A 23,447-nucleotide genomic window follows, 5' to 3' on the forward strand; every position below is an offset into this window, starting at 1 on the left:
CCAATATAGTTTTACCTCCACGATAATTTATCATTATGCATGATAAGGAAAAATTGCCGGCTGTTAGGGGGTTACATTTTCGGGGAAATATTTTGCTGTTCAGTTGAAAGGTTATGTCGGCAGTTAGAAAAGTGTGAAGAGGAAGAATGGTAAGGGTGAGTTGTTATACCACTGAACAATGCCATTTCGCCGTTCTCTCAGTCCCTCGCTGGAACGAGCAGACGTGAGCCCGAGTCTGCTAGTATTTATGAAGTGTACAAGACCAGCCAGACTGTGATGGTAACGTAGGTCTGTGAGCCGTGGATTCTAAGAGCTTGGTCGATCAATGATTCATCTTAGGAGATTAGACTTAGAGCCGTGGGAGTAGGAACTCTGAAGACGAATTCATGTATACCTTCTCGAGTTATTAGAATTATCAGATTCTCAGTTCACTCCTGTTGAACAGTCCTCATTGTGTTACATTGTTATGACGTGAGGTTTTCTTCACGACGTAACTCTTATTGTAATAGATTTTCACTGCATCGTCAAGTACAAGTAAAGTGTCGTCTGGATGAAATATTCGAATTTTTCATCCAATCTTTAGGTTGTGCGTTACTGTTTTTGTTTTGTACTTTCTCTGAAAAGGAAGAAGGTCCGACTGTGCGTGGTACACAACATGCTAATTGCTTGGCCTATTTTCCTTTGATGTCGCTCCTTTCAGGAAGATTGAAATAGTCTTTTGATGTGTTTGTCTTGGATCGCAGAGTGATGTAGAATCTTGATAGAAAAAGATATTCGTAGAACTATAGTGTAGGAGTAGAACTGTAACTTGACACAACGAAACTTTCACTGCCTAAGGTATAGTGAAGAAGATCCTATTGCCAAGGATTTTGACTTTGTAGAAAAGACCTTAGTGCTCAGTCTCGACTGGATGAGAAAGACCCCAGTGGTTACGATCTTGTGTTTGCCTGGAATCTTATTTTTAAGAAAATGACGCTATTACATAAACTATTATATAAAAAGGACGCCATTGGGGAGACTGCTGAGGGTTGTAACTGTTTCCTCACGGAAGACCCCACCGCTGTAAGTCTTGGACACTGTGAAAAAAGATATTATGAAAGTAACAGTCTTATGGGGGAAATCCTTGTTTCTTAGGATTTTATGATTAGACCACATTGTTGACGGTTCTAATGAGGAAGGTCCCATTCGCTAGGATCAGTACCTCACTGCCCATTTTCGTGTCTTAAAGACGAAAGATCTGACTGCCTTGGATCGAGTTGCCTGAAGAAAGAGTGACATTGCTCATAGAACGTGCTGCATGTAGCTAAGCGTCCCTAAGACGCATTAAACATTTCCACTGAGACTTGTGGTACTGCCAGGTTATTACGTAGTTCACAGTTTGTGTAAAGACACTAGAAGCTCATCATTCTTTGTAGTACTATCAGTTTGTTTGATGTGAAAGACGCAACGAAGAGATAGATTTTTTTGTCGATAAGTAAGATTGAAGTGACCTTAGCCAAACAGTGTGGCAGTGAACAGTGTCTCTTTAGTGTGGTCTTCGTCGATCCTAAGAGGCAGCGCCTGTGAGTGATCAGTGCCTATCAGTGCTCCCCCTCCGTATTGCCCGAGGTCCAACTCCGTACAAAAGTGGCGGTCATAGTTGTCAGTCCCGTACCGTCGCCCCTCAGTTCAAGAGCCAGTCCGCCCTGCAGGCAGTGACCACAGTGCCAAGTATAGCCATCATCTGTGGACGTCATTATCGACATCGTACACCTGAGAATTGTCACGAGAGGGTCTGCCATACTGGTCGCCGTGCCCCTCGTGCATGAGGCTCAGGGCCAGCCTCCTGCTTACCTCGTGCCCAGGATAGTATGTAAGTAGACCACTGAGCCCATGTGATTGTTGACCAAGGTAGTGTAGTGTTGTGAGACGTGTGTCCTCAGCTCTTGGTGTCGTTCTGAAAGAAATAATGTCTTGAGAGAATAAGTACCTGTATGACGAGTTGCACCATAGTGTTGTGTGTGGGCGGTGAGAACGAACCATAATCTTGGGTAATACAGGTAAGGAATAACCATATTCTTTGGTGTTTGAATTAAGGAAGAACCATATTGTTGTGTATTAAAGTTAAGGAAGGACCATACTCTTGTGTACTAATGGTAAGTAAGAACCGTATTCTTGGGCATTAGACGTAAGGAAGAGCCAGAGCCTTGGGGTTTGTAGAGAAAGATTTTGAGTTGCTTATGTTAATCACCTTCTTGCCACTTGATGACTTCATTTGTTGTCGTAACATGTGGTACATTGTGCATACCCTCTGGCCGAGATGGTGATTAAGAAAGTTAACCGCTCTACACAACTGTCGAGTTCTCTTGGCTTGAGTGAGCTTAAGAGCTTCGAGCCTACATGAGGTATTGTTGAACAATTAATTCATCAAGTCCTAAAGTTCCTGATGATTTGAACTAAACAGTGTTGCTAAAAAAAAAAAAAAGTTTATTTCGAACTCCTTACTGCCTTAGGCAAGATTTCAGATTTTTTTCCCTAAAGGAAAACGAGAAAGGATGTTGCACGTATATACTCAGACAACAACGCCTTTTAAAAAACAAGCGTGAGTGAGGTGTGTGTCAGCCTGGGTTTAGAGTGGAATCAGACTTGGGGAGCAAGACCATGACATCTTCAGGTTGTCTCTGTGTCTACCAGGCAACTTGCATTGTCCCCTTCAGCAGCAGCACCATCCCTGGGAATAGGGTAGAAAGAATACTATCTCATTTTTCCCACATGTCGCACAAGGCGACTAAAGGAGTGGGAGCGGGCACTGGATACCCACCCCCTTCATCTATTTCAGTTTCCTAGAGGTGTAAGAGGAGTCAAACGGAAAGTGCTCATCCTCGACGAAGGCTCAGGCTAGGGTATCTGAATGTGATGGCTGTAACCAAGTCTTAGGTGCATTGAGGATGTGTATGGAGGTCACGCTGTCTATGAGGGAAAATATGAGTGTATGTAATAGTAGATGATCCCCAAAGGTGTTGCGTGGAGGCAAGAGATGGGCCATGTATGAAATTGTTTGTGCGAAATAGGGTGAATGAGTTGGAAAGGAAACGCATGAAGACTGCATGTGGTGCGAGGAAGATTTATCAAACAAGAGATGATAGGATAAGAGAAGGTGTGAAACCAAGAAATGTTTGTTTGAGAGAGCTAAGGAGGGTGTGTGGAAACAGTTTGGACAAAAGGAGAGGAAGAGTGACGAGAGGCTGAGAGTATACCTGTCAGAAGTGGAGGATACAAAGAGAAAGGGGAGACCGAATTGGAGATGAAAGGACTGAGTGTAAGATGCTTTGTGTGATCAGGGCCTGATCATACAGGAGAGTGTGAGATGTGCACGTACAGTGATTAGTGCGATGTTTTATAAAGGAGGACGACGTGCAGTCAGTCAGTAGGCTGACTTAGGGTATATGAAGCGGGCAGCGTAAACGAGGGTATGTGGGGGCTTGGCTTTGGATAGGGTCTTTGTTGTCGGTGCGTTATACATGACAATTTAAGAGTTCATGCGAGCAAAAGAGCAAAAGAGGCCATTTTTCGTCTGTTGCCAGCGCTACTTCGCAGAAGCGGGAAAGAGCTAGCGAGTGTGAATGAAAAAAAGATTATGATTATTAGTATTAGTATTATCATCTTCGGCTGGCCCGCTGCTGCTGGCCATGAACCCAGCTTACATTATTTTGGAGGAAGGTCACTACACCCTCGGTTTCACGAAACTGCCTCTTTGCTTCACACTCATCATCACTTTGTCGGTGCTATACGCTTATATATATATATATATATATATATATATATATATATATATATATATATATATATATATATATATATATATATATATATATATATATATATATTCTTTCTTTCTTTCAAACTATTCGCCATTTCCCGCATTAGCGAGGTAGCGTTAAGAACAGAGGACTGGGCCTTTGAGGGAATACCCTCACCTGGCCCAATTCTCTGTTCCTTCTTTTGGAAAATTGAAAAAAAAAAAAAAAAAACGAGAGGGGAGGATTTCCAGCCCCCCGCTCCCTCCCCTTTTAGTCGCCTTCTACGACACGCAGGGAATACGTGGGAAGTATTCTTATCCCCTATCCCCAGATATAATATATATATATATATATATATATATATATATATATATATATATATATATATATATATATATATATATATATATATATACAAACAAATAAATTCTCTCTCTCTCTCTCTCTCTCTCTCTCTCTCTCTCTCTCTCTCTCTCTCTCTCTCTCTCTCTCTCTCTCTCTCTCTCTCTCTCTCTCTCTCTCAGCGCCTGGCTGTCATGAGCTGTGGTCTGTATACTGACTTCCCACAGTATTACTGATTTACGATCCTTCGTCACCATGCATGATTGCTTGTGTACGTAATTGCCTTCCTATCTGCCAGACTTTCTGCTCGATTGCTTCCCTCCCTGCTGGCCTCTCTTTTTTGCCTCCCTTCCCCTTAACCCCCGTGACGGCTTCCCTCCCTGTTTGCTTTCCCATTAACTTCTCTCCCCATGTCCTCCCTTCCTCCCGGCTTCCCTTTATCGTTATCTTAGCCTTTCCCATTTTTTCACCCCTGCTCATCTTACTCTCTGCCTCGTATCTTCACTCCTTCCTCCCTTTAGCAGCTCCCATCACCCACGTCTGTCCCTCCTGTGGCGTCATTTTCAGCGGCAGTGGTTTAGTGCAGTGATTGTGTGACGTGGTCTTGTGGCGAAGGTGTACTGCATTGGTGTTAGGATGGTGCAGCATTTTTCGTGAGGTGTTGCGGTGGTGATTGTGTGGTTCATTGGTTGGTCGAATGATGAAATGTTAGTGGGGTGATGTTGTGGTTGTGTGGTGATGAGTTGTATATGGTGGTGTTGTGGTTGATGCTGTGGTTGTGTGGTGATGAGTTTTAGATGGTGTTGTTGTGGTTGTTGTGGTGATGAGTTGTATATGGTGTTGTTGTGGTTTATAGACCGTCGTGTCGTGGAGTGGTGAAAGTATGGTACACCAGCGGTGATTTTTGTAGGGAGTAGTGAAGCTGATGTATGATATTGGTAAGGGGCGGCGGCGGCGAGAGAGAGAGCGTAATGATGGTATGGTACAGTGATGGAGGCTAGCTGAACCGGACCTGTTTGTATTGTTCGCTTGATGATCGTGTGCTGCGCAGATTGAAAAGGGCAGGGCAGGACTGCCGGTGCGATTAACATGGTGTCAGAGTTTTACGGGAGATAGACATTACGCCGGGCACAACCTCCGCAAGCCGAAGACAGGGCGATGGTGTTTCTCTAGCTGGTTTCTGTCCACAGCCCACAGTTATGGTGCCTTTTTTTTTTTTTTTTGCGAGGTGGAGTGGTAGAGCTGTGGTAGCCTGATGTTGGTGTGGTGGTGTGGCAGTTCGAAGGTGGTTGGTCTGGTAGTGGTGAGGTAGTAGGAGTGATGGCTGTTGGCGTACATTAGCGATTCCCAGATTGGTCGTTATGGACCCCCAGGGGTCGAATGGAACTGTACGGGGGGTCGATAGATGTCGAGGGATCGAAAAAATTCTGGAGATAAAGAACTTTAACTTTTAGATTTTAAGTAGTTAATTGTATATGAAATAAAGGAAGAGCTGAGCAAGTTTCTTCTTTATATATTATGATAAAAAAGCATGTAACCTTATGATTATCATTAGGTATTTTCGATCAGCTTGTTTTGTTCTAAGCTTCTTCACTTTTGCTGATTTAGTTATATATATATATATATATATATATATATATATATATATATATATATATATATATATATATATATATATATATATATATATTCCTATGAGTCCACGGGGAAAATGAAACACGAAAAGTTCCCAAGTGCACTTTCGTGTATTAATCACATCACTCAGGGGAGACACAAGAGAGAAATATAACAGTCAGTTGATATACATCGAAGAGACGAAGCGAGGGCGCCATTTGGTAAACATGCTTTACCAAATGGCGTCATACCATATATATATATATATATATATATATATATATATATATATATATATATATATATATATATATATATATATATTTACGCACACACACACACACACACACACATACACGCGCACACAATGTGGTTGGGTTTCGATGAAGGTTCAGTAAGTCTTGTGATGGGGTCGACAGACTGAAAAGTTTGTGAACCCCTGGGCCGTAGATGGTTGATGCGTCAAGGCTTCGTGGTGACGCATGGCTTTGATCGTGATAGGTGGCCTGGTGGTGTGGTGGATTGTGAGTGCTCCATGGTGGATGGTGGTATGGTGATGTAACGATGTGGTTGTGTGGTGGCTGGTGGCGTGGCAGCGGTTGAAATCGTGACTGAAGTGGTTTATCATCATGGTAATATGGCGCCGCGATGGTTTTTTTGTAATGATGCGATGCAGTAATGGTGATGTGACGTAATAGTGTTGGTTCGTGACTTATACGCTTGGTGTTTCTTTTGGCATGGTTGTGACTGGTAGCATGAAGGATTGCAGTGGTTGGTTATGACTGGTAGCATGAAGGATTGTGGTGGTTGGTGGTGGTTGGGCAATGCTACCTCCCACATCCCTCAAGGCCTGTATGCAGGCCAGTCAATTTTAGCGTAATCATTGCTTTTCACCGACGCCAGTGTAACATCGATGCTGAAGTCACCGTTGGCTTTGTGTCTTGTGTCATCACTTATCATTCTTGTGGGTGTTCAGTAAAAAAAAAAACTGGTGCACGTAAAATGGACTTGCTTTAAGGGCGAACCTATTACGTTACGGTGATGGAGCATGAAGTTTGCCAGATAGTTTGGGTAGTGATAACGTTGGTATAGAAGCAGTAGTGATGGCGTTGGCCATGATAGAAAGCATGTTATGAACGTGATGATTTTATAGGCATAGTGAGAACCATGTGATTTTTGTTTTATGTGGAGGTGGAGCCATAGTGGCTGCCTTGTATCGCTGGGTGTGGTGGTGGAAGTATGGTGATAGCCATGGTGTTGGATACATAAGGAAAGTGAAGGAGATGGCGTGGCTATAATAAGAGTCACTGAATGTGAAGTGAAGTGGGCAGCCGTAGCTGCCGTTAGCTGATGCACGGTTTGGTGGGCAGCTGTTCTCACAGCTGCTTCATGGTAGGTGTGGTGGGCTGCAGTAGTGAGAGCTATGTGGAGATAGGTGGTAGGCAGCTGTAGTGACACCTATGTGATGTTACAAGTGGTGGACAGCTGTATTGATAGGTACGTCACGCTAGGTATGCAGGGCCGTAGTGATAGCTGTGTGATGCTAGGTGTGTTAGGCACGTATAATGACAGCTATGTGGTGCTAGGTATGGTAGGCAGCTATTTTGAATGATATATGATGCTAGGTGTGGTGGGCAGCTGTAGCGACAGCTATGCGATGCTAGGTGTAGTGGACAGCTGTAGTGACAGCAATGTGATGCTAGGTGTGATGGGTAGCTGTAGTGACGGCTATGTGATGCTAGGTGGAGTAGGAAGCTACAGTGACAGCTATGTGATGCTCGGTGGGGTAGGAAGCTACAGTGACAGCTACGTGATGCTAGGTTTGGTGGGTAGCTATGTGATGCTGGGTGTGGTGGACAAGTATAGTGACAGCGATGTCATGCTAAGTGTGGTGGACACCTAGTGGCAGCTATGTAATGCTAGGTTTGGGTGCCAGCTACAGTGGTGGTTATTGCTAAAAAAGGTTCGTCAGATCAGCCTGGCACGGGCGCCTCCCACTGTACCCACTTACATAACCCACAAGTAATGTTAGGTGTAGTGAATGGGCAACTACAGCGACGGCTGTATGATGTTGGGAGAGATGATGATGTCAGTGTGGAGGCAGCCATACAACACACAGGAGGATGTGGTGGGGAGGCAGCCAGCTTGGGCAGCACCATCGACCAGTCAACAGTGAGCCGCACCAGCCCCACTGACCCACTTCCGCCCCGCTGTAAACTGTAACCTGGCGTGAGTGTACCCCTGACATCTGCGTCTCTTTACCTGTGTACCACTCCTTTATGCACGATGACACTTTCCTTTGTACACATTTCACCTCTGTGTGTGTGTGTGTGTTCTCCTTGTACCTACATGTGTGTGTTTGTGTGTTTATAGGTGTAACTTTCTCACTAGATATTGTAGTGACACTCACTGTCTACCACTATCACCTGTGTGTGTGTGTGTGTGTGTGTGTGTGTGTGTGTGTGTGTGTGTGTGTGTGTGTGTGTACCCCTTGCAGTCCATGTGTACGTTGAACACGGTGAATACCCCAGCCACTCGTGTGTATACCCCAGGTACCACTAAACCCCAGTCACCAGTATGTATATACTTTGGCTATCACTATACCGCAGCAACTACTGCAGCACCCCAGCCACTCGATGTGTATACCCCACCTCCCAATGTACGTCAGCCACTCTTGTGTATACCTCGGCTGCCAGTAGACCCCAGTCATTCGTTTATATACCCCATCTACCAGTACCCCAGCTTCTCGTTTACCGCAGTTACTTGTCTTTCCAGGTCACCAATATGCCCCAGCTACTCGTATATACCTTAGCTACAAGTATTTTTTTGTTTAAACTCTGGCTACCGGTATACCCAACCTACTTGTATACAGCAGTTACCAGTATACCCCAGCTACCATTATACACCAACTACCAGTATACCGTAGCTTCCAGTATACACCAGCTGCAAGTATACCCCGGCTATCAGTAAACATCACCTACCAGTTTGCGTCACCCTTCCACCTGTATGTATATTCCTCTCACGTGTGTATGCCCCACTGTGTACTTAAACCACACGTCTTTACTGGTGGCAGCATTGCCTTCTCTACAGGCATCATTACGTTGCCCCTGGCGACCGAATACTCACTCGGCTACAAACCATATTTATACTGAGCACTTTGCACAGAACGATCTCTACAAACAGTTTCCTACGACACCTCCTTCCTCGTAGAAGTACCATGAGAGTTCATGACTCTCGAATAGTGCTTGGAGCATCTTGGCACCGGTGTGGCTTGGCACCTTTGGCGAGCCTTCGAATTGGTACGACATCCTGGCCTGGTGTGTCTATTCTGGCACTTGTGGTAGAGGTACTAGGGTTACCATGGCACCGGGGTGGTGACACAGACCCATTACCCTTCAGGCAGTACGTGCGGAAGACGCTTGGCTTCCTCATTACTTGTAACTCGTGAATGTGTTCCCCTTCCCTCACTCTTTCTCGAGCTAGTGCTTCCTGTCGTGTGAGCGTGCTAGGAAAGCAGTTACGAAGTGCGCTGGTGGGTGTATGATGTGGGAGTGTGGGTGTCCGGTAGGTTTTCGGCCAGTTCACACGCCTGCACGGCGAGGTAGTTTGAACCGTGATTAGTTCTCGTAGTGTGGAAGCACAGCTGGCGTGCTGGGAGGAGGTGCGGGCGGGCGTAAGATTGCTGTGATAGGGTGTGGACCGAGGCACGAGTTGAGCGGAGTGGCCCTGGTGGTTGACATGGAGGGAGGCATGGAGTGGGGTGGGTGGGAGCGTGCTAGTGTTTTTAAGCAGACACTCGCTGAGCGACATGTTTGCATGGGAATGGCCGTTCTGTAGGATGGCATGGTGGGGATGGCCATGTAGTGGTTGCTTGGACGTTGGGTGGGGATAGAAAAATAGGAACAGGGTGGTGGTGGTGGTGGGGGGGGGGTGATTTAGTGATGCGAAGGGCGTGAGGTGATGTGGTGACGGGGAGGGAGGGCGGTGATGTGGTTGAATAGCTTGGTTGGGCGGGGGTGGGCGTAGAGTGTGGTGGAATGGCGGGGGTGGAGTGGAGAACTTATGAGGGAGGGAGGTGGTGCGTGGTGGTGGCGGCGGCGGCGGCGGCGGCGGTGGTGGCGGCCTGGGACTTGGCCGTCAGTGTGCCAGATCTTGGCCAGCTCCACGAGAGGCGCAGATGTCGTGAGCCAGCTTTTACCTCGAGCCTCCGCCTTAAGACACAGTAGAGGAGAGAAACATCACTCTAAGGTTCATGGTATCAGGCGTGTTTGAGTGTTCATCTTGAATGATAGGGAATCTGGCTGTGTCAGTCGTAGAGAAACAGTCATCTCCAACGCTGCTGTCATTATCAGTCAGTGTTTGGTATTTTCCCCCATTACTTTCAAACTGACCCATTAAAATACTGATTCAGGGTTGCCAAGCTCAGCTTATTCTCGTCCCCCCGCTGTGATCTCAGTTTTGCCCGAGCACTGTGGCCACAACCGTTGTAGAATGTGAGGAGCATGTGACCGTTTTCTTCCCCGTGTCCCACTAACTCGGTTGCCCCCCCCCCCCCTCGTGCTGCTGTTGCTTCCTATAAAGAATTAACTTTGTAAAACTTGTCTAATGGGAGAATAACCACCCCCTTGTGACGTCACACCTTGGTATCGGCTGCAGACGTGGCCGGGGTTTAGTCTTGCGTAATAGACGACAGACGCACGTCACTTTTTTTCTTGTGGCTACGTCACTGTAGCTTGGTGTATAGATGACGCACGTTAAGCGTTTTTTTTGTGTGTGTGTTGCTGCGTTACTGTTGTACATTGAGCAGCAGATGCCCATCATGTGCATATTGTGCAGCCGACCCATGTAATTTGATGTGCAGCAGACTTGTCACTGTAGTTTGCAGTGAAGCATATAGATTGTTTTGTTACGTGATGTTCAGCAGGAGCGTTTTACTGTTGCGTAATACACAGCTGACGTTTCTACTGTTGCGTAATGTACAAGCTAACGCGTTACACTGTTGCGTAATGTGCAGCAGACGGGGGGGGCCCACTTATGCTCCTTCCCGCTGCCGCTCCTCACCCTGACTTGTCTAATGGGGTTCCCTGGGTGGTGTTACCCGGGGACACTGCTCATGATGGTGGTGTTACCCGGGGACACTGCTCATGATGGTGGTGTTGGTCGGGGACACTGTTCATGATGGTGGTGTTACCCGGGGACACTGTTCATGATGGAGGTGTTGGTACCCGGGGACACTGCTCATGATGGAGGTGTTGGTCGGGGACACTGAACAGTGGATTGTTGTGGTATGAAGGTCTTGTCAGGTTTTGATGCTACTGACGACATTACTAGGGCTTGCTTTCATAGTGACAGCGTTACCAGGGTTTGCTGCCATACTGTCAGCGTTACCAGGGCTTGCTGCCATACTGTCAGCGTTACAAGGGCTTGCTGCTGTACTGACCGCGTTACCAGGGTTTGCTGCCATACTGTCAGCGTTACTACGGCTTGCTGTCACAATGACCGCGCTACCAGGGTTGTCTGCCATTTTGACAGCGTTACGAGGGCTGGCTGTCATTATGACAGCGTTACGAGCTGTGACATTAGTTCGCAGTTCTGGTTCCTGTGCAGAGAGAGCCTGGTAGGTCCTGGAAAACACCTTATTTCTACAATTTGATTGGCTGAGATTAATTTTGACGAGGTTCTCTTCTAGATAAATTAGTTTCTGGCTCCTTTAAGGAATTAGATAAATGTGTGCCCAGTGTACACTGACTGACCAGGGTAGAAGTGTCCTGAGGGCATGGCTGTGACGAGGTGATTGCATACGAGGGAAGCTTGTATGTATGATATACTTCACCCCGGGGGCATTATGATCATCATGCTCAGCCTCCCCCTGTATGGCGTGGCAGTGTGGTCGACTGATATCATCTTGACCGTCACAAAATGAGTTGCTCCTGATTGAAGGGTTATCGTGTTATTCCCCGGGAGAAACATTACTTGTCTCTGATGATCTACGTGTCATTCCACGCTGGGGAATTTGTGGGTTGTACAGTGATGGGTCTCCTCGCTCTGCCGTCTGTCGGCGCTGCGATCGACCTCTCCCCGGGAGGTGTGGAATATTCAGGTTGATGTAGTTAAGGGACATAAACTCTCTGTAGGATACACAGTAATTTCTGATGGATGGAGGCATTTATATTGTGCGTAGAGCCTTGTTATCTGGGCAGGTAATCACCATAAGAATGATAAGATCAGTATCTTCGGAGTACAGTCATTCTCCTGCAGAAGCAAACACACGAGCGCAAATAGGCAGTTTTAGATCTATCTTCAGCGTCAGTAAAATTCGTCAAGTGAATCATAAGTTTGGAGAAAATAAGACCTTTAGACTACATCATCTTAGTCACCGCTAGTGGTGGGTGAAGAACCCGAAGACTCCACTAAGTTCCATGCCTGCTCCATAGGTACTGTGGTGCTTTGTCGTTCATGTCGCTAATCTTACGAATTTCAAGAGTTTCAAGCTGGATATATATAGACACACACGAGAACGCTGTGCCTTTAGTGTGAGTATGAAAATGAATACAATCTTTCAGTCAGTCATACGTCCAAACAATTATGGCAAGTAATAACACAACGTCTTCCAGTTTGATAAGATAGTTGGGAATCTGTAAATGTATCCACTTTTTGAATCTATTGGATAGATGTATTATATAAAGGATTGTAAGCTTGTGGAACGAACCACCTTTTCAATAGTCTATGCTCACTGTGTGTCTGACAAAGACGTTGTGTGACTGTAATGCTGTTGCGCCATAGGTCGGAGGATGAGCCTAGGATGCACAATTAATTAACTGCTGGTAGCGGCAGAGGTCGAGATCGTGGTGGATGAGGGCGGTGTAGGCTGCCTGATGGAGGGGAGGCGCGTCCCTTGCCTGCGTCCAGGTGTCGCTGGCTGACCCACATAATGTTGGGCTTACCCCGCCACGCCTTACACCACTACAGGCACACGAGCCCCCTTCCCACACACACACACACACACACACACACACACACGCACATACGTCCTCTCTCTCTCTCTCTCTCTCTCTCTCTCTCTCTCTCTCTCTCTCTCTCTCTCTCTCTCTCTCTCTCTCTCTCTCTCTCTCTCTCTCTCTCTCGTTACTTAGCAGGCAACCACCGACCAGGAAGGTATTTCCGTTACTACCCGCCTGGGTATCGAGGGGCATGGCGACACCTACGCCAAGAGCCAACACTTCAGTCTTGATGTTTCTGCCTCACGCGTTTGCTGCCGGCATTCAGACCTCAAACGTACAGTCTTTCCATCCCACACAAAAACACATGACGGCACGTACCTAATACGACTCGGTCCTCGTAACCCTAGACTTCCCTGCGATGAGCACTACGCGCTAGCCCTTTATTTTGACAGTCTCGTCCTCAGTGAGCACCCCTTCCCTTTCTCTGCCCCTCCCCAGTATGTCCATATTTTCCTTCTTGCATTTCCTTGTTATGGTACTGCTCGTAGACATAATCTTGCCTGCCATGCAGTTCGGACACAAGCCATGTCCCTTGCTCATCTCTGCCTTCCTGGCACCTCACTCTCACACCTTAAACTTTTGAGGTGGAACTTACTCATATGACACACGTCGCCTAAAGCATTTACTCTGGCTCACTTGACGCCTCTGCCTCAACGCACCTGCCGCACCTCACCAGAGGCACCTACCATACCTCAACGCACTGGACACACCTCACCTGACGTACCTACCACACCTCAACGCACTTGACACACCTCACCTGACGCACCTGCCACACCTCACTTGACGCACATATTAAACCTCGCCTGCTACACCTCACACTCAAGCTCACTTGACACACCTCACTTATCGCACCTGCCACCCCTCACTTAACGCACTTGACACACCTGCCTCACCCGTCTTGATCCGCAGAGTATGAAGCCTACTGCAGTAGTGACGGACAGGTATTTATTTAGATGTATCCCAGGAAATTATTAAACTCGATTTGTAGTTGGCATAATATTTATATATATTTTTTATATTCAGTGGTGATCTTGTTGCTGGTTATGGAGGTGGGGAGATTGGGGAAGGACACTGGATATGACTTAGAGTGTCGTCTCTTGTGGACGATGTGCCTGGAGGTGCTTTCAAATAGGTGCTGTTCTGGGGTTGTGGACGTCGACTGGATGTTTAAGTAGGTCTGTAGGTGGCTTAACACCTTGAAGACCCCAAGGTAACCCCTCCAGCCTGATTTAATCCCTTAAGTGTAGTAACTAAAAGGACTTATCGTCTCACTCAGAAGTTAAGCATCATACTCGAGGGTTAAGCCATCGTACACGGGAGGTTAATGTATTGCAGGTGGAAGGTGGTTTCGTTTTACACCAGTACACTCTTGTGGCCGGACGTTCTCTTAACTATTCAACAAAGATAGGTGTTTCAGAATATGGGTTATTAATTTTCAGAGATGGCACTGTATTATTGGGTAATCGATTAACTTTTACCTTGTCAAAGAGTTGGTATATGTATTGAAGTGGCAGGAGAGTAATTGGGATGGAGGAAATACTGTTGTCCTGTTTGGAGGGTGTGGTAGGCAAGACAGAGTGTGGGGTGGTAGGCAGGCTAGTTTGGTGTGGAGGGTATAGTAGTTAGGCCAGTGTAGTGTGAGAGGGAAGCTGGTGTGTTGTGTGGAGGTTGTGGTAGGTAGGTCAGAGTGGCATGAGAGGCAGGCTGGTGTGTGTGGAGGTTGTGGTAGGTTCGCCAACAAGTTGTGCAGTGGTTGTGGGAGGCAGGCCAGTTTGGTGTGGAGGTTGTGGTAGGTAGGCCTGTGTGTTGTGCTGTGGTTGTGGTAGACAGGCCAGTGGGGTGTGGGGGTTGTGGCTGGCAGGCCAGTGTGTTGTGTGGAGGTTGTGTTTGGCAGACCAGTGTGTTGTGTGGTGGTAGTGGTAGTCAGGCCAGTGTGGTGTGGAGGGTGTGGTAGTTATGCTAACGTGGTGTGGAGGCTGTGACAGGTAGGCCGGTGTGGTTTGAAAGGGAAGGTCGTGTGTAGTGTAGAGGTTGTAGTAGGCAGGCCAGTATGGTGTGGAGGGTGTGATAACTAGGTCAGTGTGGTGTGGACGGTGTGGGAGGGAAGCTAGTGTCTCTAGTGTAGAGGTTGTGGGAGGCTGGTCTGTATGGAGTCGAGGGTGTGGTAGTCAGGCAAGAGTGTGTTCTGGACGGTGTGGTAGGAAGGACAGTGTGGTGAGGAAGGTATGGTAAGTAGGACAGTGTAGTGTGGTAGTCAGGCCAGTGTGTGGTGTGGACGGTGTGGTAGTCAGGCAAGAGTGTGGTGTGGACGGTGTGGTCGTCAGGCAAGAGTGTGGTGTGGACGGTGTGGTAGGAAGGACAGGGTGGTGTGGACGGTGTGGTAGTCAGGCAAGAGTGTGGTGTGGACGGTGTGGTAGGAAGGACAGCGTGGTGTGGGTGGTGTGGTAGTCAGGCCAGAGTGTATGTTGTGGAGGGTGTGGTAGTCAGGCAAGTGTGTGGTGTGGACGGTGTGGTAGGCTGGACAGTATGGTGTGGAGGGTGTTGTAGTCAAGCCAGAGTGTGTGGTAGGCTGGACAGTATGGTGTGGAGGGTGTTGTAGTCAAGCCAGAGTGTGTGGTGGACGGGACAGTGTGGTGTGGAGGGTGTGATAGGTAGGCCGGTGCTCCACCACCGAGAACTCCACTATAGCTGGTGCCTGACCTACATACGGTGCTACGCCGCCGCCGCCGGAGTGCCACACTCTAGGGTGCCGTGCGCTGGCTCCCGCCCTCCCCATCCCAGCCACCCGACCCGGCTACACATGTGTCTCTTGGCAGTCTCACCTACATACAAACATACTTCGTTATTTTCATTACCGGGAATCTCTCTCTCTCTCTCTCTCTCTCTCTCTCTCTCTCTCTCTCTCTCTCTCTCTCTCTCTCTCTCTCTCTCTCTCTCTCTCTCTCTCTCTCTCTCCCAAAAATTAGACATGTAGGTAAATATTTCCTCACAACATCTTGTTTTTCACATGAGCCATGAGGGCGACAGTTCCCCTAAGCTTTAGATTGCATGACACGGCTGATGATGATGATGATGGTGGTATGAGTATGGTGCCTCTGAAAGCAGTATAGCAGCCCCCATCCCTGCCTGACCTACATACAGCTAGTGCCATCCCTTTCTAGGTTAGTGAGGGGGAACACCGAAACTTAATGAACGAAAGTTTAGCCAAGGTTTTTTTGATTGCTCGAGATCTCTCATATCACTTTGAAAGCCGAAAATAGAGTGAAATTGGAAGGCGTCAACAGTGAAGATGATAGTTGTGGAGGTGGTCGGATGAGGTAAGTAATGTTGGTCTTCGGGCGGGGAGGTGATGTGGTAGCCAGACCGTGTGGTGTTATGTGGTGGTGGTGGTGCGGGTGTAAGTGCTGGTCGTGGTGGTGTTTTCACGTTGGCAGTGTTGATGCCATGTCCCTTTTGAAAGTGTTGTCTGAAAGCACCCTGTTAGTGAGCCGTAGCACTGTTCATATTCGCGCGCGCGCGCGTGTGTGTGTGTGTGTACCTGTGTATGCGTGTCCACGCATATGTCCTCCTGCTTTAGACTGTGTTTGACCTAAATGCATCCTTGTCTGTTTAGTGCTAGAGCATCCATGTCTTTTTGGCCGGTGGCTAGACAGTTTGCTTGACGGTAGGACCTAGAAAATGGCACACCCAAGCCAGCACGCTTAGATTTATTTCCTGAAGTGGAGGTAGTCGACGGTGGTGTGTAGACCGGACGGTCATATGCCTGCCGCAGGTTACACGAGCCAGAAGCAAGGCCATCATACCCAAGGGTCCTACTGCCGTGTGTACGAATCGTACCGTCTTGCTTAAGGAGACGGAAATGCGTGCTTGATCGAAGTCAACCTGGGAGGTAAGGGGACGTAAGAGGTGTCCCGGTGTGTGTGTGTGTGTGTGTGTGTGTGTGTGTGTGTGTGTGAGAGAGAGAGAGAGAGATGTGTGATAATGGGTCAGGAGAGTAATGGGTGTAGAATAGGACACCAGGCGGAGGAGGGCCAGGTGTAAGGTGGCACCTAATGAGCCCCGTTACACCCCATCCAAGCACGCCTGCCGTCCCTCCATGGCCTCACATGTTATTGCTAACCCGTCTGTCACCTGAAGCCAAACGCCTAATGAAACGCACTCCCTCTCCCTCCACTACACCTTTCTGTCTCTGAATTTTTCGTAATTTTCATTACTAGCACCAAAACTTGATCCAGTGTACGTGTGAAATAATTTCAGTAACATTTAGTGTCAGATGTCTATCTTGTATTTTTCTGATGATTATTTTATTATTGTGATACAGTTGATCCTCTGATAATGACTGGAGGTCAACGTTATCTCTGTGATGATTACTACAAATATATTCTGCTCATATGTAGCACTTGAGATCGAAGGTTTCCATCTTACTTTTGTATCTTTTCTGTCTGTATGATTAATTTAACCTACACTTACATACACAAATGTGCATATAATTTTTTTTTATCAAGATTCTAGCTGTCATATATAATGAACCGAAACTATTATCACTTATTTACAACGGGACCACACTGTCCGTGGTTTCCCTTGACCGCTTCATATGCCTAGGTTCAGCCAATTGATAACACGACTCCCCCTGTATACCACTTCTCTCCAGTTTGCTGTATCCCATGCATGGCACACACCCTACTGCATGCTCAGGCCCCGAACATCCCCTGGCCTCTTTCACTCCATCCTTCCACCTTATCCTCGAGTATCCCCTTTTCCTTGTTTCCTCCAATTCCGATTTGTGTTCCCTCTTCGTCACCCTCACCTCACCCATCTCCTCAGTAAGTGCAGACCTTTTCAGCACGCCTTCAGCTCGTACTCCTCTTACTGCCTCACTTCTCTCCTACCCTATCATTTCAAAGTCGATCTACCCTCTTAGCACCACCTGTTGTCAGATATATCGTTTCTAACATTTCTGTCCTCTTGAAGGCTTGTTTTTCTAATGCCCATGCCGTAGTAACATCCCTCTCCACACGTTCCAAAATGCGCCCTGAATCTTACCTCACCCACCCTATGGCTAACTTTACCCATCGTGGATTCATTCGCTGCCTTATCCCCTTACAGGTCTCTTAAACACTCCAATTCCTCCATATAAGGTGTTACCAAATTGCGCTGACTCAAGTTCACACCGCGAGTGAATTCCCCTTTGCGAATCTGTATCATCTTCAGTTGACGAAACAGTGCATAGCATTCTCGCCAAAGAATTTTTCGCTTTAGAGGAGTCCATCCTCTCCCGGCTCCTGAGTGTAGCGTAGTTCTCGGTTGCTGGAGCTCCTGGAAAAGAAGAGGTCCTTGGCAACACCAGAATCCTTATTTAGAGATGGGTCCCCGGGTTATTTATAGATAAGATGAATCTGCTGTGCATTTGACTCCTGTATGGCTTTTTTTTTTGTTTTGTTTCCAAGAAGCCAGATCCAATCACTTGTCTTTAATCAGGTTGAAAGGTATTGAGTATCGACATAAGCTTTGATTACATGTGTATATGTTCGTATGATATTGATACAAACCTCTACTGAGGGAGCGGGAGTAGTACCTGTACACTTTTCTTTTTTTTCCCCATCGTTGAGGATGCAGCGAGGCCAACCGTGGGAACGCGTTGTTGCATATGACTATCAAGATGTATCCGGAGTGGTGGTGGTGATTGAATCCCCAGGCCAGCCTGCCTCTCCGTCACGGTCATGTGAATGGCCACTTTATACTCTCCCTCGCTTTTTCATACCGGTCACGAAGGTGCGTCCGTATCATCCTCGGTGCATCCGAGTGGTTTTCCAGTTGATGTATGATGGAATAATGGTGTGTTCATGTCATTCCCCATTGGTGTTTTATGGACGGCGTTTCATGTGACCGTATGACCCGACGAAAAGCATTTACTGCTTTTACTATTGGTCAGGAGGTGGATTTTGTAGGGTCCTTTCAAAGACTATGGGGATTTTGGAATTCTAATATATATATATATATATATATATATATATATATATATATATATATATATATATATATATATATATATATATATGTATGTATATATATATATATATATATATATATATATATATATATATATATATATATATATATATATATATATATATATATATTCATGCTGCTATTTCCAGCATGAGCGAGATAGCGTCAAGAATAGATGACAGAGCCTTAGAGGAAAAGTTCCTCACTTGACGCCTTTTTCTGTTCCCCTTTTCTTGGAGAGTAATACAGGAAGGGAGGATTCCCAGCCACCCGATCCCGCCCCTTAATGGCCTTCTACGACACGCAGGGAATACGTTGGAGGTATTCTTTCTCGTCTGTCCCATATGAAATTTCATTATTTTCACGAAAAAAAAAGGTAGAAACAACGGGAATAGAAAGTATTGGGTTATTTTAGTGTTATATCTGTTTAGTGTTATATCTGAGGAGTGGAGGGTGTGATTTGTGCGTTGGATGCCAGCAACTGATGTGTAGATGGAGCAAGGAGAAAAGAAAGCTACAGTGCTGGTTCATCTGTGATGCTGCCTCTAACCATCCCGATGCCCTCACGGTATATATATATATTCCGGCACCAAGGTGAACCGGTGAACCGGGTTACAGCGGCATGAGACACTAAGGAAGCAGCCGTTGGAATTTCCCTTTTAACATATCCCAAATTCCAGTGCAATCACCATCCCTCCTCTTCCCTCGCCTCCCCTTGTTAGATGCACCCGGAAGCAGGAGGGGGGCGGCCATCTTTAATAACCCTGTCAGCCAATTAACGGATCAGCTTGGTCTGTGGGCCACGGGGGTAATTAGCCATCTTTAGTATGACGATAATGACGGGTTCTCAGGAATAGGGCCGTTATGGTGTCGCAGATCAGTCTCTGTCGTCATACGCGAGACTAGTCATGGAGGAGATGATTCCCTGGCGAAGGTCAGTCAGTCTCGGAGATGTCCCGGTGGAGGCCGCCCTTCCTATAGCACCTGCGCCCATGGTCGTCACAGTAAAGACTCAGAAACTTTTCGTTGCTCAGGTCGAGAGGAACGCTTCATTCCACCCTGTTCTTAAAAGATTAATTTGTAGTTATTACGGACATTCTGCAGCCCGCTTTACCCAAGCCTTTCGAGCAGTGGTTGTCTTACGTAATGTTTGAACAGCAGTGAAAGCCGGGCTCGCCGGGGAGCACAGAGTAGCTTCCTGGTAATGACGGAAGTCCTTTGGTAATGAGTTGTGTGAAATTATCTCTCGATAGATTTTCCTGCGTGCCCAAGGCGGCGGGTAAGAGGGGCGGAAGCCCTGGGTGGGTGACGGCTGGAAATCCTCCCCTCCTCTTAATATGCTTTTAAGAAGAGGGAACAGACGGAGGACCCAATCGATTATTTCTACCGGGAGCCTCAGTGGTCTGTTCCTCACACTGTCTCGTTCAGACTACAAAACGAGTGTAGGTATGTTAAGAAAGAAAGAAAGAGGAAAATAGAGATGAAAGTTGTAAACGGGACTTGAACGCCATGATCATGAAGCTCAAGAGATTTGTTATAAAGTTTCGATAACTGGTTTGATAAGTGAACACCGATGACCATGTCAAGGTGATCGCTAAGGCTGATGATAAACCATGGCTCCGTATACATTGCATATTTTTACCACAGAGCTAGAAAGTGATGTAATGTATGTATTGCAGTTTAATGTTTCATGTGATGTATGTATTGTAGTTTAATGTTTCATGTGATATATGTATTGCGGTTTAATGTTTCATGTAATATATGTATTGCAGTTTAATGTTTGACCACGAAAAACAGAATTGTGTGAATGGATGACCAGAAGTAAGATAACTTGTTTACTTGAAAAACCGGATCAAAATAAGGTTGTGGAAACTGATATTATATGTGTAGGTGTACTTGCTTTATTCGTCAGTAGACGAAGAATTTTCCGATAATATGCGTCCAGTAAAGTAGAATCACTGTTCAGTTTTCCATACTTAGCAGTTTTCAAAACGAACTATTCCCTGACATCAGAATACAGGAAGCAGTTTTCGTATGTTGATCTGTGATGCGTAACCTGCGGTGATGTCGACATTTGAGATGTCGTATTCATTGGCGTTTAGTTCGTGTCAAATGATGGATGGCCAACGAATATTTCGAATAAGAAAGTGTTGTAAAGCATATTGAGGGACGGTCTTTGGGATCCAAGATTCAAGCGAATAGCCAGAAACATGTGATCAACTTGAAGGAATGGTTGCGAAACTGTGGTAGAAATCAACTTCAGTTCGTAATTCATTTTCGAGTGGGAAATATGTTTGATAAATTCTCGTGACCCTCATAGGGAAGTGTACCACATACGGTATAGATGTTTTTGAAAGGGGAAAAAAAAAAGATATCGATGTTTATAATGGTGTAGCAGCTGCCGGCTGTCCTTGTCCATAGTATAAAGATGGGATTTTATAGTATTTGTGATGGATTGGTCGAGACTTTGGCATTATAAGGCAAAGGCCACTCTTGTAGGAGAGGGGCGTAGTTCTTCATCCACCCTCTCAACTTGTCCTCCAGGATTCAACTCTTCACCCACCCTCTCACTGGTCCTGTAGCCACATGTAACCAGCTATCTCACTGGTCCCACAACCGCATGTTACTAGGTGTCTGATAGGTCCCCTACAGCCACAGTTACAGGTGTCACACTGGTCCTGTAACCCCCATAACCACGTTACTGGGTGTGTCTGGTTCTAAAGCCACGTGTAACCAGGTGTCTCATTTGCCCTACAGCCACATGTAACCAGGTGTCTCATTGGCCCAACAGCCACATGTCACTACATATCTCACTGGTTCCACAGCCCAGTGTCAGCAGATGTCTCACTGATCGTACAGCCACATGTAATCAGGTGTTTCACTTTTTATGCCACCCAGGTCACCAGATGTCTCACCTGACCTGTAGCTGAACCTTCACACTGCCCCTACTGACCTGTCATTAACCTTTGATAGCAAGCTTCAGCAAGCTGTCACTGTTTCAGGATATGTCGCTTGGCCTGCTTGCTACTGGGAAAAAACAACAGGATGCCGGGCCTTCCACTTACCTTACGACGCCTCACTTGACATTCCACCTTCTGTCGTACTGGACAGCGCCAAGCTTTCAACTTTTACCAGAGTTTCCACATTTTCAGTTGTATTGATAGGAAGATGGCTGGATATTTTTTGGGTAGATAAGCACATAGTCAGCAGTAGCGGTTGCTTAGGAGGACAGTGACAGATAGTTCCTCGATGATGTGATTTGATAATTATTGGACGAGTTCGCTGTAAACTGGCGACATATGCCACCTCCCGCCTCCTATGTTGCCGTTTGCACTTTCTTTTGAAGACAAACAGATATACCGGTCTGTTGTCAGTAAGTGTTTACCTCACTTCAGTGTGGGTCTTGTTGGTGTATATCTTGACTTTGCCTCCTCTAATTCTCAGACCGAGCTATATTATTGTGCCTTTAGGTGGATCAGTCTCCGTAAACCGTGATCCTGAGCCGTTCCTAGCCAAAAGACCCGGATTGCTCGAGTACACCGCCCATCAAGGAATCCAGTTCTTGTTGAACCTCGTTAAACAACTGGTCCATTAGGTTTCTTAAAACTGGCCGATAATGATGTGAATGGTTTTGGACTTTGTTTTTAACGCCTTTTCATATATTTCGTAACGGCACCTTTGCTTTTCACTTGACACTTCATTGTTATTCTCACTTCAGTCTAGCACTAGTTCAATGTGCAGAAGGGTCCAAATCTGCTTGTATTTCCTAAATGTTCGGAGAGATGTTTCTCGTTTACGTCCGTCCCTACCCAGCATGTTCTGAAAGGTACTGCCTGTTCTTCAAAATGTTAGTTCTAAGTTGGGTAAGAGCGAGCCTTAAATGAACTCTCTGTTTTAGGTGGCCAGTTTCATTAAATAGCCTAGACTGTTAGTTAATATGATACTGGGATTATTATAATATTTAGAGTTTGCCGGTGGCACACGCTGTATACTTTTCCAATATATATATATATATATATATATATATATATATATATATATATATATATATATATATATATATATATATATATATATATCAGAACCTTTTTCAACTATCTAAACTCTTGCCATGAAGCCGTGACATCCTTTCACCGGCAAGTCGAGATCCTCTTCCTGGGAGATTTCAACGTTCACCATAGGGAATGGTTGAACTCCTCCCATACGGATGGTGGAGGGCTTGCAACCCTCACGTTCTTAGAAACCTAGAGCGAATTATTTCCCATCCCACCCATATCCCTGGCCGCAGTGACTTATATGGCGAGATTATCGTCTCTTATATGGGGATGTTCCTTTCTCCGCCAAGCGTATTTCAGAGGTTATTGTTGCGGAATGGAAGCATTTATCCCTTCCTTGAATACAACCGCTTCTTCCAATCCATGGTTCAGCCGTACCTGTTGTAATGCCATTCAGGCAAGGGATCAGGCATACCTGGCTTGGAAAAACTGTCTTTCCTCAAACTTCCAATCTGCATTTATCTCTGCCGGTAATCTTTGCAAATACGTTATCCGTGAGGTAAAGCGTTCCTTTATTCAAGGGAAGTGCGATAACCTCTCTTTTTCATCTACTGATAGGTCTTTCTGGTCTTTTGCTAAGGGCTTCGCTGATAACTTCTGTCGCTCTACTTTTCCTTCACTTTCCCTTTCTGGCGGTACTGTAGCTT

At 46.2% G+C, this 23,447-nt stretch overlaps 1 protein-coding gene across 18 annotated transcripts in view; it reads left to right on the forward strand.

The window, feature by feature from the left end:
• Positions 1-23,447, forward strand: part of LOC139753727 (uncharacterized) — a 1,039,260-nt gene that overhangs the window by 298,951 nt on the left and 716,862 nt on the right. The window contains exon 1 of one of the 18 annotated variants that reach the window (XM_071670487.1): positions 773-1,852. The exons of the other annotated variants lie outside the window; for them this stretch is intronic. Coding sequence (XP_071526588.1) covers positions 1,851-1,852 — 2 coding nt within the window. The 5' untranslated portion in view covers positions 773-1,850. Of the gene's footprint in view, positions 1-772; positions 1,853-23,447 lie in introns of those variants that run through there. 18 annotated transcript variants of the gene reach the window in all.

Source organism: Panulirus ornatus, chromosome 15 (genome assembly GCF_036320965.1).
Source record: "Panulirus ornatus isolate Po-2019 chromosome 15, ASM3632096v1, whole genome shotgun sequence".
Lineage (NCBI taxonomy): Eukaryota > Metazoa > Arthropoda > Malacostraca > Decapoda > Palinuridae > Panulirus > Panulirus ornatus.